The following is a 16602-nucleotide window of genomic DNA, read 5'->3' on the forward strand; positions in this document are numbered from 1 at the left end:
ACCAGAGAACTGAGAGCTGTCAGAGTAAATGCCACTTCATTTGTGTTTAATTTAACAAGACATGCATGTTTGATTGTTGGATTGTGTCTTGTCACAAACAAGATATATTGAGATTAATTTATTCACGTGCAGATCAACATAAGCTGCTGAGTGCAGAACAGGAAAAAGCGGTCTGCACTTAATTTTAGTCTGATTTCAGTGACTTTCTACGTACACTTTAGTCTTACTCATTAGATGTGTTTACATTCTGTGGATCCTAACTAAAGTCATTGTCTTCATTATGTCAGCATTAGTGGTCTGTTTAGTCTTCAGCATAGAAAATATGAACTGATATATATTTTTTTTTTATCACAAGTGATCTTTATAGTTTTTTATGCTGCAGTCACACTGTTGAGACACTGTTGAGTGGAAAAGTGTTGACTGTATGTGTATTCTTGATGTGTTTGTATTTTAAATGTACTTTTGTGTTTACTTACCCTGGAACTACAAATGGAAATGAACTATTGGTTGAATCTGGTACAGTGCATCTCTTCTCTTATGAGATTATTGTTCATGTGTACTGTCCCTGACTAAATTGTATGAATAACCTCTTAAAACTAAATGCTTGTTGATTGGGGTATTTCATGAAGGTAGCAGTTGTTAGAAGTGTGCTTAGAGATATGAATTGTACTAAAGGAGGATTTGACCTCAACAAAGGAGGTAGCTTTGGTTTAATTTATTTGCATTTCTAGATTTGGTTGGTGGAATGCCTGCAGTATCTATTGTCAGTAGATATTTACATGTTGTTATGGAGGCTGGCAAATAAGTTTGTGCTTCACCTTCTCACCTCACAGTAGGATTTTTTCCAACAGGAGAGCTACTGCAGGGGCTGTAGGTCAGGCTATATTTGGTTGGTGCATATTAAGTGTAATCATGTCATTAATCTTTAGAGAACAAGACCCTCCCGCTTGCTGCGCACACCCGGCCCTGTTTACAAAGGACAGAGTTCATATTTTTTTTAGTTTTCAAGAAGCACGTTGAATATCTTTGCCCTGTGTGTTTCTCCCTTGGGTGTGAGATTGCAAAAGCTGCTGAACTTTCAAACTGGGTTTGTTGTGTGTACTTTGTTGTAAATTAACCTAACTTTTAACAAATGTGATTCTAATAGGATTTTTCACCTCTGTACTTTTGTGCATATAATAAAATGTCCATTTTAAAGATAAGTCTTTTATTGATTGCTATGCAGACTGTAGGCTACCACATCTGCAGAGCTGGTAAATACAAACTGTGTAACACGAGAGAGCAGTGGCTGTGCTGCACTGATATCTTTTATGCTGTACCCTGTATGTTTGCTCATCAACAACAGCAGCTGGTACACTTTGATCACACAATCATTCATGCTTGATGACTTGTTTTATGTGGTTTACTCGAATGATTAGATGCACCAGCCAGTGGATTCTGTCTATAATAGGTCACATGATCTCTAAACAAAGCCCGTCTGCCTATCAAATCCTCTCACCGTCCAGTGACAGCTCAGCAGTCTGTTCAGGTTGCCAGGGCTGCTGTCATAGCAACTGAGTCGCTGTCAATGTTTGATCCAGTGTAGCTCGACTGACAAAAGTATGTTGGGTTTGAATGCTGGTGTGATTATCCCAGTCTACTTAAACTTCATAAATATCTCATAACATAAAATTATTATTTAGTTTTTAAATCAAATGAATATTAAAAGAAAACATTTCTATACCTGTTCAAAGTCAGTTTTGTGTATTTACTTAATTACTTTATTAACAAATTTATCTGCATATTTTTAATGTGGATTAACATTAACATTGTTGTGGCAGGAGTGTTTACTTTTTAATATTTTAAATTTATGTTTATTGGCAGGAAATAAGTGTTTATACTCAAAGAAAACCCAGTAAAAAAACTGGTTTTTCTGATCCAACTGTGTCAAATCAATGGATGCTGAATGATAAATGGCATGATATGCATTCCCAACTATTTCATAATCATTTCTGATGTTCTGCACATCTTTTAACTACCTAGCACATTATGCCAACTTTATTCTTTACATGGTAAAAATTCACTTCCAGTTCAGTTCTTGCACACTCAGTCATGCACAAAACAGACCAGGCGTTTCCTCTGACATTATCCAAATATGTAAATTGGAATGGAAATGTGCAGCATGCATTGTCTTACTGCTGTGTCTGTCTATTTCCAGATTGAGAACATAGATGCCTGCCTCAGCTTCCTAGCAGCAAAAGGAGTCAACATCCAGGGTCTGTCTGCAGAAGGTAGGCTGCAAGTTTTAACTTACATTACAACAAGAGCTGTAGCCCTAAAACTAGATCAGATCAGGTTTTCTTACTGAATATTTATGACATGAAACATTTTTGTTGCCAAGTTCTTTTGCCAGACTGCAAAAGAATTTGAATGCTAGCAGAATGCTTACTTTTCCTTTGCCTCACTTTGTCCCTTTAACTGATCTTCAGAGATTCGGAATGGGAATCTGAAAGCCATCCTCGGCCTCTTCTTCAGCTTGTCCCGTTACAAACAACAGCAGCAGCAGGCCCAGCGACAAAACTCCCAGCCCACGCTCCCCCAAAGCACACACCCTCCCCTGAGCCACCAGAGCAGCGCTCCGGCACAGCTCAGCCAATCTCCGCATGGGACTCCCCTCACAACCCCGAAAGCAGCACAGGCCGAGATGCAGTCCAGGTGATGCTCGTTGGCTCATTCATAAAACATGTAAAGCTAGAAATATTAGATAATCATCTATGAGACAGAGCGAATGGATTTGTGTGTATTTTTCATTGTCTTGATGTTTCTGCTGTTAAAATCCATCAGTTTGACATTTCCACTTCCTGTTCACACTTCATGCCATTTAAAATTCTAAACTTGACCTCTATCTGTCCTCTTCCATATCTCTCCTCTCCTTTCTTCTCCTTCTAGGGATGGGTCTCAGAGTAAACTACTCAAGTTTTCCCTTGGTCAGAAAAAGACCTCTAGGTCAGCTTCACTTGCTCTTGGTTTTTGTCCCCCTTCCTTTCTTTCCCCTTCCACCAAACCTCCCTCCTGTCCCATTCCTGGAAATACAGAGGTAGAAATTGCCCCTAATCAAGGATAACATTTCTTTTGTACTGTAATGAGTTTCATGTTACTTATTTGTCTGTGATTAAGAGCAATCTCTACTACAAGCACTATCCATTATGCATGAGTGATAGTGTTCAGCAGTTAGGAACTACAGCTCACGGCTCCATGTTCGGACAGCCATGTCTGCCTCTGGCATCGCGCCTCATTTGGCAAGCCTGCTAAATGGGCTGTGAAAGACCTTTAGATAACCCCTACACAAGTGTGTGTGTGTGTGTGTGTGTGGGTTGGCTTGCTTGACAAAAAACATTCCCCATATAATATAACATCAATAATTAACACAGAAAGAATCTGGCAGAACGTGTCTGCCGTAAGACGTTACTGGAATTCACCTTTGTTTTGTTTTTGTTTGCATTCACATTAACCTCTTTTTTGTATAGCATGCAGTGTCTTATGATGTGATAATGCACCTGAAATTGAATGTAGGATTTGGTTTTGCATGCTGCCCATCCCAGATCCTGTCCCCTATTTAGGAGCAACTCCAAAGAAATGAAATGACCCCATCTTGTGGCAAATGTATGTTGCCACAAGATGGGGCAACTGCAAGATGAAGTGTATGTTATTTTGTTCTTTCAGATTTTAGTTTCTCCCCCCATCAAAACACTTTGCAACAATAACTAGTTATATATATAGAATAGAAATACTTTATTAATCCCTTTGGAGAGTCCTCAGGGAAATCTGGGTAATATATATATAAATATATATATATGTATATATATATATATATATACATATAAACAACACAACACTAAAGCCATCCTAATTCCTTTTGTTTATTGGTCTTGCTGTTTATTTCAAGGATGTCAGACTTTCTTGTGGTCTTTTAAAAGTGATAGGATTTTTGTTAATTTTTTTCCCCCCATTTTTCGACCAGTCCTTCTACTTGACTGACTGACTGACTGACTGACTGACTGACTGACTGACAGTCTTACTTACTCACTCATTTACTTACTTATTTATTTGTTTGTTTATTTATTGGTAAAGCTCAGTAAGTAATTCTAGAGCTCAGTAAGTAATTCTAGATCAGTTTACTAAGATAGAAGCTGCACAGAGCTACTCTTAAGGAATCAGAAAAATTTGTTGTAAACTGGGTGTGAATGAGAAAGGCAGCAACAAACATGGTTTAGGCTTTAAAAAGCACAAGAAAGCCACAGCCCGGTCTTGATGTAGTGTTAGCTTTGGTCCTTTTTTATTTTAAAGATTATTATGTTGATGTTTTTTCACTAAAGATAAATTAACAGGTAGCAATGGTAGAAATGTGTCTGCAGTTATTTTCAGTTTGCATCCACATGACCACGTGTTGTGTGACTGGTCAACAACCCACAGACACAAGGCACACTCATACAGAAGATTGGAAACTATTTTCATGGTTTATGGTTCAGTCTGTGATCTCCTCATATGCAATTAACAACTTAGTTTGAGGTACTTTTTATGATCCTGTAGTTGTACAAGGTCAAACAAACTGCACATTTAAATATTGCTACTAGTAATCACTATGACTAATTTTAAAATCTTATTCGTTAAAGAAAGAGAAAATACTTTTTGTGTAAAGTTGCACTAATTAGTTTTATTTCCTCCTCTTTGGGCAGAGATGTTGTTTTCTGTGTTGCTCCATAGATAAACAATTCATGAAATGTGTGTTTAGAAAAGTGTAGAATTCTTAAATGAAAAATACACATGAACACTGAGAATTCAACCTTACTTTAAATTAAAATATTTCTCCCCCTTCTTCTGTTGTCCTCTTTCTTTCCTCTTGTCCTCTCTCTGCATCCGTCAGACTACCTGGCCCCACAGCGAGGGTGTCCACTGCTGGCAGTGACATCCCTCCACGAGGCTCGGTCAGTGCTGCTGGGAACAGACGCAGTCAGGGCTTCAGTGACAAGACCAAAGCCAACTCACACCTGAACAAAGGTAACAACCAGAAAACATTAACGCTCCGGCACACTTTGATCTAGAATGGATGTAGAACTTCAAAGCAGAAAATGTGCGCATGAGAGGAAGAGAAAGACTGTAAGCTTGCAGCTCTAAAGAATATCGATGCTACTGATGGTAAATAACAAATCCTTTGGGTGCTTTTTATTATTGGTAATCAGGTTAATTAAGCTGCTTTGAGACCAAGAGAAAGAACTAATATGCACGCACCATGCACCATGCAGTACATTTAGTACTTTAAAGAAAAAAAACAAAGGATTAATAAGCATACAGTTAAGACGTTCATTAAAAATACATGTTTTAAAATTTAACCATTTACCTGGACCCTCTCTAAAATATTCAAGCTTTGGACACATGTGAAGGAGTTTTTGTAGATATTATAATCTTGATTCTTTAAGATCTGAAACATTTTTAAAAGGAAGCTAAATATGTTCAGTAAATTGGTGATAGTTCGTATAAGAAAAGCGAGCCCTTTGTGGAAGTGAATGGCGTCATGTTGGTTATTTTTATTTTTGTTTCTGTCTGACTAAAAAGGAAAACATATTTATTCTTTTTCTAGAAATTCTAAAAATGTAATCTTTGTTCATTTCACAGAACAGTAACAGTAGTAAGGTTTGGTGGTAATATCATCAACTACTCATGATAATGCCAAACACTGCTGTTGTGATGAAGGTATTAATTAGCTGAATGCACTACAAAGAAGTAGCTGAACTGATTCAAAATTAACCCATAATTTTAAAGGGAAAATGTTTCAATTAGTTTTATTTTAATACTGTATTAACTTAGAATTAACTGGTGCAAATCTATATACATAAATGACTGCTTGGGGTCAATAATGCAAAGGGTACCTGTGTTTATAGATATTTTTTTAATGACTGAACCAGGAATCTTTTAGCACAATGTATGTTTTTTGTTTTGTCTGCTGATGATTTACTAGGCCACCTTTTTGGTGCTCCATTTTTTTTCTTAAAAGAGTCTATACAGAAACAAACTGGAGTATCTCTAAATCTTCCCGTTAAACAGCTCTGCTTATGTTGAATAACGTGAGGCTGATGCCACTGATCCAAACCAGTTTCAGCTTGGGTTTTGTGTCTCCGGACTCTAATTTTAAGGAGTGTGTTTTTTAGACACATATAGTATGGGTAGCCTCCACCTATTTCCTTTCCAATCACCTTTTAGCATTCTGGCCAACAGTTTTATCCAAATAAAATAAAAGGTAATCACACAACCACCTTAGCAGGCAAAGATAACTGATGCATGTCCTGCATGAACATGCAACACAATGTGATGTTACCTTCACATTCTCCATCGTTGCACTAGAAAATGTCAACACAAGATAACATAATTTAAACAAAACTATGAAATACATCCAGTGTAGGAGTTTGCTACTATTTACTGAGCAGGAATGAATAATGGGTCGGCTCTTTATTTGTTTTCAGTGGAGTCAGAGCTGCTTTCACACAAGTTAACTGCTCTGACCCAGTTTAACTTACTGGGCTCTGAAACCTAAACGAAGTGTCTTTGGCTGTATATTTAGTTAGTCCAGTGTTTTATATAGACTGTTAGTGTTCACAGTGTAAACGTGTTATCCTGCATTAGACAGAAAATTGTAACCATCCAGACAGTGACAGTTGTCAATGTTTAAACAAATTAATTGGGACCAACAATGAGCTGCACTGTGGGGCACCACTGGAGATGGGGGCATTTATTGGTTCAGTCTGCATGGATGGATTCTTTGGTGTGTACAGAAAATCAAAAATTCATTTTAACTTTTAGTAGATGCATGTGAATAAAGTCTCAACTGTATTAGATGTTAGATGGATTTCCATCTCCCATATATCAGGGACTTGTTTCTTGGTTGGTGGTTTAAGGGTTAGTTTCGGCAAATGTGGCTCTGCTCTGGAGTCCATAACCGACATCACATCCATTAAGGATCCGAAGGAGTTTCTATAACATGAAAGTGCCATGTGGTTGTAAACACTAGTATGAAAAGGATGAAAGCTTAACAGTCTGCTGGTGTCCAAGTAACAATTAAATGTTTGTAGTTTAGTCTGGATGAAAGGATTGGGTTTGGGAAAGACTGAAGATGTCCAGGCAGACAACATGAAGCAATAATTAGGAACTCTTCATTATATATCATGTCACCAAGATTTCCCTGGAGAGGACAAAAGCTTTAAAAATGAGTTTAAAACTTAGTAAATAAAGTTGTCTTTCCGGCATGCAGGGACACGTATCTATTTCTGGGTTTGTGTGTTTGGGGGCAACAAGTAGGGCGAGAATCACTGATGGACCCTCCGGCTCCCTCTTGTTGTTAACCAACTCCTCCCCCCAGCCTTAGCACTGCGTCATTCTCCTCCCCTCCGCTCTTTAGATGACTGGCCATAGTTTGGGACTCTTCCTTCTCTCCTGTCCATCTCCTCATTTCCTTCACTTCTTTCTGTGTTTTTCCTGGATGTCTGCAGCACCCATTAAGGTTTGTCAGCTTCCACTTGTAGATCACCTTCAGTTAGGACTACAAATTATGCTTTCAGATGGATACTTTTTTTAGATTTTTAATCAGCTTCTGAAGATGTGGTAGAATATTTAGATGCTATAAATTCATGTTATTACTGCTCATAGAAACTGCAGATTAATATTTTAAAGTAGTAATTTAAGAGGTTAATGTTAAGTTTTTTAAGAATGTGGTTGAAGATTTCTGACATTCTTTTTTTCTGACATGATAGCAAACCTATTTGTTTACCACTTCCTACTGAGGTGCTTTTAAACATCAGAAAGTTCCTCGCTTATTAGTAATGTAGTTGTAGTAATTAGCAATAAGGACTCATGTACTGCACTTTAAGTTATACATGCTTGTATAAAACAGTGGATCTGCAGGATAGGATGGTTGGAGAGACACCTACTGCCTCTATTGTGAGGCCAGAGCTGCTCTGTGTCAATGGCTGTGACACCAGAATAAAGTCATGTTACCAGAGGGCTCTACAGTGAAGAAACAGAACTGAATCTTCTCTTCTGCTCTGTGTTAATATAAGGTGACAGAATCTGGTTGTTCACCAATTGACACAGAGCAGAGAAACAGAGTAGGGGCACCTGTGGTCGCGTTTGTGTATGTGCATGATTCTGTAATGCATGTAAATGTGTGTGTAGTGTGTGTTTGTGTGGCTTGTGTTGTTACTGAATGAATAGAGTTCTGATGAGCTGTAGCGTCACTGTTTGAGTGTATTCATGTGGAGAACCTTTAAAAAGTTTCAGTCTCCACACAAAAGCTGGCTGTCCCTCTCACTTTTGGAGCACAATGATGAGGAATGAGAGAAAAGGCTTCTGAAATCAGAACATGATGAGTAAGCAAACACCTGCAGCCTCAGATTTTCTGCTGGATTTTGCAGATGAAATGTGTGTGAGGGTGTTTGTAAATCAAAGTAAAGCAAAACATACAGGGACAGCTGTTGTTGTAGTGCAGTAGTGTAGTGTGCAGCACATGTTTAAAAAAGACTCCTTGGCATTAAAGGAAACATGTTTCTTTCTTGATATGTGTGACTGACTTGTGAGCAGGGCACATGTCAGTAATTTGGTTGCTGGTTTTCTGAAGGCTTAATGTCTTGTGACCAGTGCAACCATAAGAGGAGGTGAAGTACTTGTGATGTCTAAACAGTGTCAGCCGATGCTGCCTTTATTGCATTTACGGCTTGTTTTCTGTGTCACACAGCGTTACAGCAGATGTATAGAGTTTATAGCAAGTTGCTGAGCAGCACAGATACTTCTGTCTCTCCCTAACAGACATAAATGCACAGATATGAACATAGAGAGCACAGAGTGTTGATGCTGTGGTAAATTACAAGCTTACCTCAGTTTGAGACAAGAATGAAAACACAGATATACATACACATACGAGTGTGACGATCCATGAAAAGAGCTTTGAGACTACTCTGGCCGATTTCCTGAAAGGCCTTGATGTTATCAGGATTCTCTGGGAGGAGTCGGCAGCTGGACTGACCCTAAGAGGCCTTAGGCAAAGGCCTCTAAAAGTGAGAAAGGATTTTCCTGCAGACAGGAAGAAGAAGGGGTGGTCTGTGATTCTGTCTTTATCTGCTTTTTATTTTAATCTGTAATGACTGCAGTAATTAAGCAGTTAAGTCAAACATAAATTCTTTCAACATGTTTCTGGTGGCAGTCGGCACAGCTCAACCAGCAAAGTGAACATCTAGGATCTGGCCCAGGGCTACACACAGTCATTAGGCTAGTGAGCTGTTCCCAGACCCAGTTAAGAAATGATGTGTTTATTTTTAAGAGGAACTGCTTCTTTAAGTGGATTCTGTCCAATAAATGAAACCTGGAAGTTCAAACTGAAGGCAAAGAATGATATCAGTAAAAATCAGATTAAGCTAGATATTTTTCTAGATGTAGTATCTGTCTTAAACCATTAGATCCTGTAAACTGCAGCATTTAGCATGGAAGCATTGGTGAGGATTTTACTCCACCTTGTGGCCACTTCAGCAGAAATGAAGAAACCCTCTTAAATCTAATATGAGTGATTGTTTGGTCTCAGGTAGATTTATATTTAATAAATGTTAAAGTTTGTTAGAAACCCTGTTGAGTTTCATTTGAGTTGAGTTTGTGATGTAAAAGTTCCAGAGTCCATCACTTCACCATCACTTCTGATCCTTCTTGTTGAAGATTGACTTCTTTCTTTCACCCTTAGCAACCTAACTGGAGCATGCAAGTCACGGTCACTGGGTTCAGTCATGTCAGCGACCAGCTGACCCACGGTCCAGGGCCTCTCCAGGTCCTCACTTTCTCCCTCTGTTCCTTTCTGACCCAAAATCAAAGCTGACCCCATTCTGGGACAGTACAGACCGTCCTGTTGGCCTACATCAAAGATTTGCTCACCACAAACCTGCACTGCTTGCCCCCTTATTCTTTCAGCCTTTTCCATAACCACAGCAGGTTCCCCTCTCATTCAGCCACCACCAATAGGAAACCAGCTATTAGCTGCCTGACCCACTTTGCCCCTGCTAACTGCTAGCACATCTAATTGGGCTCTAATCACTTCCTAATAGCAGCATTGTTTCAGGTCATTCTGCTAAATGGTAAATAGGGGTAGAAAGTAGAGGCCGTATTGTAGCTGCCTACTTTCAATTAGAGCATGAAAGGCACTAGAGAATAAAGTGGAGAGCCTGATGAAAAAGACTAAACAAGCAGGTCGATTGCTTAATATTCTGCATAAATGCTGATTTAATGAAATAATATGATTAAAACAAAGAGAATTTGTGTTGTTGTGGATTAAAGGGAACTTCGCTCACAAGGGATGGATAATTTCTCTGGTTCAAGAACGTTTGGAGAGCACATATCATTTAACACTATACAATTGCAGCAATGCTCCTAAATCTGTAATCCTTCATGATGCCAACAAGATACTGTTGCTTCAGAGCATGAAACAGGTTGATTTTGCTTAAAAATCAAAGACCCCGCAAAAAGACAAAATATCTGGTTAAATTTGTTGACTTGCTTCCCTCCTTGGACGTTATTCAGGTACAAATTCATTAAAGATAAATAGATAAACAGCATCAGCACCATGTGTACTTTCCAGAAAAAAATAAGTGTTTAATGTAGTGTGTCACTTTGCAAAGACAGAAATAAAAATAATAAAAAGCAAATGTGTAAAACAAGGAGACGCAGTACAGCAGCAGGAAAGTCACGGAATAAATATGCCTTTGTCTTCGTATGTTTATGTGTGTTAAGTAAGAGGGGTACGTTACAACCGAAGTGTTATGAATCCACCCAGTCCTCCCTGCACTGGCCCTCTCTCACTGGCAGTTGGTGTTTGAATATTCAAATTCTACTGGTCTGAGCTGTGAGTTGCTGTTTGCACCACTCTGCATGCACACTGACAACCCCGGCAGCCCTGAGGATACTCTCGCTTTCAAAAGGCAGTGAATTATCACAGAGGTTTCAGCTCTTGTTTTGCTCCTCCAGTTCTTGGTAAGTTTGCTTGCTGGATGCTGCAGAGTCACATGCTGCAGATTTACACAGACAGTTCCTTATTGGGTGATGGATCTCATGAATTACAGGAACATGTTTCTTTTCTGCACTTTTCATCTCCAAGTTAAACTATATGTGTATTTTTTTATGTTATTTTTAAATGTTATTTCAGAACTTGAGTTCATGCAACCAGATAGTGTTTCTGGACTGTTTTGGTCAGAGGGACCTGGACCAAAAGCAGTCCTTATAAGTGCAAGCCTTTTAAGTACAACAGCACTTCTTCTTGACTTGGCCTGCTTGGCAGGACTTAAAAGCACTGGAGCCTGCTCCTCTATGGTTTTTATAAACAGTTTGTGATGGGCTCCTCATACTGTTAGTGCTAAGTTTTTTTTTTTGTTTTTTTTTGTTAACAGTTTTTGGTGACTAGCTTAAAGCAAAGTAATGGCCCGTTTGGTTATATCAGCACAGACCAACTTCAGACCTTTATATGGTCACATTGTGTGGGGTCTAAGAAGACTCACCCTGGTTTGTTTTTTTTTTTTTTCCTAGATACTCCAATTGTTTGATTTTTCTTCCTAATCTTTACACTCATGCATAGTTGTTTAAAGGAATGTCTATTTTCTGGTCCAGATTCCTTTGAGGGCATGACCTCACAACCTTTGGTGATGACTGAGCATGCTCCATCATCTGCAGTGACTGTCAGCTCCTCTACCAGCATCCCAGCCACTACCTCCTCCCTGGTTCCTCCGTCTTCATCGACAGCCATCCCCCAGCCAAACAGTAACAGCAAGCCCTGGAGAAGCAAGTCAACCAGTTCGAAGCACACCTCCTCTCAACCTTCCTCCTCCGTGAGCACCCCCTCGTCTGCCATGCAGTCCAGCAAGCAGGAGAAGGATGCTTCCTGCTCCGGCAAGCTTGCCCCATCAACCGAGGCTCCTCCTAAAGCTGTCACTCAGAAGTCAATGCTGGAGAAGCTTAAGCTCTTCAACAGTAAAGGAGGATCCAAATCATCCACTAACACCTCATCTTCATCCAATGGAGTAGGGCCCCAACCAGACAACCCTCCCCCAGGCAGACAGCTTGGAGCAGGGCATGTGGAGAGATCTGAAACTGGCTCCAACACTGACCCCCTAGAGGAGGATGATGGTAACCTCAGGCCAGGACTTAATGGAACCAGCAATGGGACAACTTATGTAGCAGCTCCTTCAGCAGGCACCACTGTCTCTACAACCGCCAGCAGCCCCAAAATCGCTCTAAGGGGCATTGCCCAACGCACTTTTAGCAGAGCTCTGACTGCCAAGAAGGGTTCTATGAAAGGCCCTGAAAAAGACAAGGACAAGGAGAGGGGCAAGGAGAAAGACAAGGAGAAAGGGAAGGATGTGGGGAAGCGTGTCCCTGATAGAACAGAGCTGAGGGGAGAGGAACTGAAGGAGGAAGTTGCACCTGTTGTTGGAGATGCTGATGTGTCAAACAAAAGGACCTCTAAAATAGCCAGTTTTATTCCCAAGGGGGGTAAAGTAGCCAAAAAGGAGAGTTCCACCCCTGCACATAGTGGAATACCAAAGCCAGGAGGCAAAGTCCCAGGAGTTGGGGGCAAAGCTTCCTCAGTGAAGGAGGTGGGGGAAAGGCCTCGGAGCATGAAGTTAGGAGGGGGTCTTGCCATGCATCGTGGGCCCCTTGACAGAGACAGGGACAGCAGATACTCCAGCTCTACCTCCAGCCTGGCTTCTACAGAAGGAAAGTCCATCACTGCCCCTGTGGCTGGAGGAGGCACTACACAGAGCACCGCCAGCAACACGGTCAGCGTGCAGCTACCTCAAACCCAACAACACCACAGCCACCCCAACACAGCCACTGTTGCACCTTTCATGTACAGGTGAGATACTTTATGTTTAAAATTTCTTTGCCAGTGTCTTTGTGATTGTCAACCTCAGCTTCATTTTTAATCTTTGTGATCACTTTCACAATGATGACAGTAATCATTTGCAATTTATAGTCTTTAAGCTTTTTATTTTAAGTCAACTATTATGTAAACATGGTTATCTGATATTTTCCAGAAGCTTTAAATCTTTCTATGCTTTTGTGTCTTTCCTGCCTTTGTACACACACCTGTCTGGGTAAAAATGTCTGGATGTTGAGTGCCTCTGACCTCTGTCCTGGTCCCTGTGTGATAAGGAAAGAGGTCCACTGCACTCTCATTAAGTCCTTTCTAACAAAGACTCATTAGCTTCCTAAGACTTTGTGTTCCTTTTTTCTTTCCTTCTGCAAATTCTGACCCCAACTTTGGAAAAAAAAAATTGAAAATAAAACTGCCTCAAATGATTTCTCCAAACCAAAAGATCACATTTATAGAAATAACCTCTAGTTTCATTCAGTATTTTGTCCAGTTTAGAAGCAGTCATTTACCTCACAGCAGCATGTAAGAGGTAGCCAGTGACTTTAACTGGCTCATAGAATGAGCGTCATTAGTCAACAAGGACAAAGTCTGGAAGCGAAGACCAAAGGCTGCCTATAAGCGAGGCATTCAAACATCACCATCTCCAAAAGCGACTAGCCAGTGCAGTGGCAGAGCTGTATTGATTTAACATTCAAAGACAAACATTACTGACGTCTGAGGCTTAGCAGGCATTTGTTTTGGACTTCAGTCACAAGACTTGAAACACCATAGATTTAACTCTTAATCAGGTTTATCCCTCCTTCGTGACAATTTTCTGAATATTAAGTTTCTGCTAAGTGCATAATAATGCAGAATCGATGATTTCCCTACTTTGATCACTTCTGGAATTTCTTTTCCCAGATCCCAAACAGACAGCGAGGTTATGGCAAACACAGAGAGTGGTTCAGGGGGAAGAAGTGGAGACGTTTCCTGCACCAAGATCAGCCAGACCTCCACTGAGGACCTTTCAGGTGGGTGATCACTTACACTTTACAGTCTGTCATTGTTCAAAATATTATGAATTATGTCTTTTCCCAGTGATAGATTGTCTTTTTTATGTTCCATTCAGGTGAAGATCCAGAGACGAGGCGGTTGCGTACTGTCAAAAACATCGCAGACCTGCGGCAAAACCTGGAAGAGACCATGTCCAGTCTGCGAGGAACTCAGGTCACACACAGGTAAAACTTCTCAACTGACCCCACCTGCTCTGCTATATTTAAATATTATGTATTGTGGTTATATTTTATTTTCTGATAATAGATATTGCATATTTGATTTTCACTGCTTGTGAATAAAACGTGATTTGTGATATTTTATTTTTCCAAATCTGTGGTGAGTAATAGCTATAGTATCGAAGTCGCTAAATAACCTCTTTTTCAAAATTTTTTTCAGTTAAGCAGCTAAATTACAGCTTGTCAAGTCAGCAGTGCTCAGAGGACTTTTATGAAATGTGTTGGCGTTAGAAAACAAAACCCTACTGTTTGAGGATCATCAAGTGTAGGGCCTTACAATGGTTGCTAAGGCTGAGTTATAAACAAACCAAATCAGGCTTTATGTTGGGGATTTGAGTCTGTGACTGAACTGCTTCATGGTCAGCAGACTGTTTCTGTCTAGATTTACAGGTATTACCTTTTTACTCGTTTTTTTATTATTTTATTTATTTATTTATTTTGTAGCTGCCTCATCCTTCATTTAAGGGATGTTTTACTTTGATCATATGGCATGCCTTTTATGTCTTTGCCTTTAGTTTAGCTCCAGTCACATTAAGTACCACATTAAGTACTGCTCTGGCCTCATGTCTCAGTGCTCAGGTTCTTTTGTAAGGTTAATATGTCCTGTTGCATTGTTATAGGCCCAAAAGAAAGAACTGCTTTTTCACAAGTCAGTCCATTTAGGAAAGGATGCTGTTAACTATTATATTTTGTTTTTTGTACCTTCTCCCGCTGCAGATTACACCCAGCTTGTGTGTTAAATTCTAAACACTTGTTCTTTCTGTGCAGCACATTGGAAACCACCTTTGATGGCAGCGTCACCACAGACATCAGCTGCAGCAGCGGTGGCAGCAACAACACCAGCGGAGGCAGCAGAAGTATCCTCAGCCTCACCTCTGCTCGCTCTTCACTGTCATCATGGCGACTGGGCCAGTCGAGCCCCCGTTTGCAGGCAGGCGATGCCCCCTCCATGGGAAACGGTTACGGCGGCCGGGTGGTCGGTGGGCAGGGAGGACGGTACCTGTACCCTGGGCACCTACGACGACAGCTGGCTGGCAGGGGAGGAGCCCTGTGCAGCGTGGATCTCGGAGATAAAGCTGGGGAGGATATTGAGCTCGACGGGATTGCCATGGAGGTCACGGGATACATGAGCGATGGAGATGTGCTGAGCAAGAATGCTGTGCGCACTGATGATGTCACCAGTGGGTATGTGGATTTTATAAATTTTTACAATTTAAGAAATACCAGTTGAAAAATGAATGGTTGATATATTAACCTAAAAGCAGTATTGTTCCTTTATAAGGCAAAAATGCCCAACTTTCCTGTCTCAGTCTTCAGTTGAGGAGTATGCCAGGAGAGGGCAGTAGTGGTCCGTTATGATGCTGCTTTGATCCAAACATTGGATGATATCTCACAGTTTAACCTGTGTAGAAAATAAAACATTTACTCTATTTAATCCAGATCCCACAAATATCCCATTTCTCGATCTTAAGATGGTGGAATGTCCGGATAACCTGTTAATTTTTCTCTCTGAGTCAGTGTCCATGTTGGAACAGGCTCCTTGCATACCTTGGCTGTTACACTTCTCAATTTAAACCTTTGGTGTCCACCTTATCAGCTCGATCCGTCAAAGGTGCCAAGTCGTCTTCAGATGGCCTCAAAAAGTCCGAGACAGAGCAGAGTCTGGTGTAGAGCTGCATTGGGGATTAGTTTAAGTTAAAATTATTGTAATTGTAGACACCATCCTCTGAGATCAGGGAAAGTTGTAGAAAACAGAAAAAGGAGTGGAAATGACTTCATCTGGCCTCCAAGGGTTTGAACTGATTCACCAACCCTGAGGCAGAAACAGAAAAAGAGGGAGCTAAGTGCCTTGAAGTACTTGATATGTCTGAATCTGTAGGTGAACAGACAAAGGCAGGCAGCAGTCACACCTGAACAGGTGAGTGACGCTAGCAGATGAGCTGAGGCTGGGTGGGACATATGAAAAACATTTTGATGATTAAATCATTTTTTGTTGAGAAAATTCTGATTTGACATCAGGTTGAGATAGATGATTTTTTTTTTTTCATTATAATTTTACTTTTTCCTGCTTGAGTCGATCGATCATCAGTCACACAGCTGACACCCGTGTGCAGCAAATAAAACACACAAATCCTCACTTCTTAGAAACTTGAACCTGTTGGTGTTTGTATTTTTGCTTGATTAATGACCTAAATGATTGAGATATTATCCATGTTAGTTTTCTTTTGGTGAATGCGTGTGTGTGGTGTGTGTGTGTGTGTGTGTCATGTACAGTACATACCGTGTGTTTGTGTTTGGTGATCTGAGCTTTATGAACCTAAGAGATGAAGTGATGGATGACGAGCAAATGAGCTTTTATTCAAACCAAAGCATGTTGGCCATATCAGCCTCTTTGTTATT

General features: G+C 40.3%; 1 protein-coding gene across 2 annotated transcripts in view; it reads left to right on the plus strand.

Moving 5' to 3' along the window:
* nav2a (neuron navigator 2a) overlaps positions 1 to 16602 on the plus strand; it is a 234295-nt gene that overhangs the window by 166706 nt on the left and 50987 nt on the right. For both annotated transcript variants that reach the window (XM_041991998.1, XM_041992006.1), the window contains exons 5-11: positions 2198 to 2270; positions 2469 to 2694; positions 4904 to 5037; positions 11665 to 12910; positions 13832 to 13941; positions 14040 to 14148; positions 14971 to 15387. In XM_041991998.1, the coding sequence (XP_041847932.1) occupies positions 2198 to 2270; positions 2469 to 2694; positions 4904 to 5037; positions 11665 to 12910; positions 13832 to 13941; positions 14040 to 14148; positions 14971 to 15387 (2315 nt within the window). The remainder of the gene's footprint in view (positions 1 to 2197; positions 2271 to 2468; positions 2695 to 4903; positions 5038 to 11664; positions 12911 to 13831; positions 13942 to 14039; positions 14149 to 14970; positions 15388 to 16602) is intronic.

Source organism: Melanotaenia boesemani, chromosome 1 (genome assembly GCF_017639745.1).
Source record: "Melanotaenia boesemani isolate fMelBoe1 chromosome 1, fMelBoe1.pri, whole genome shotgun sequence".
NCBI lineage: Eukaryota > Metazoa > Chordata > Actinopteri > Atheriniformes > Melanotaeniidae > Melanotaenia > Melanotaenia boesemani.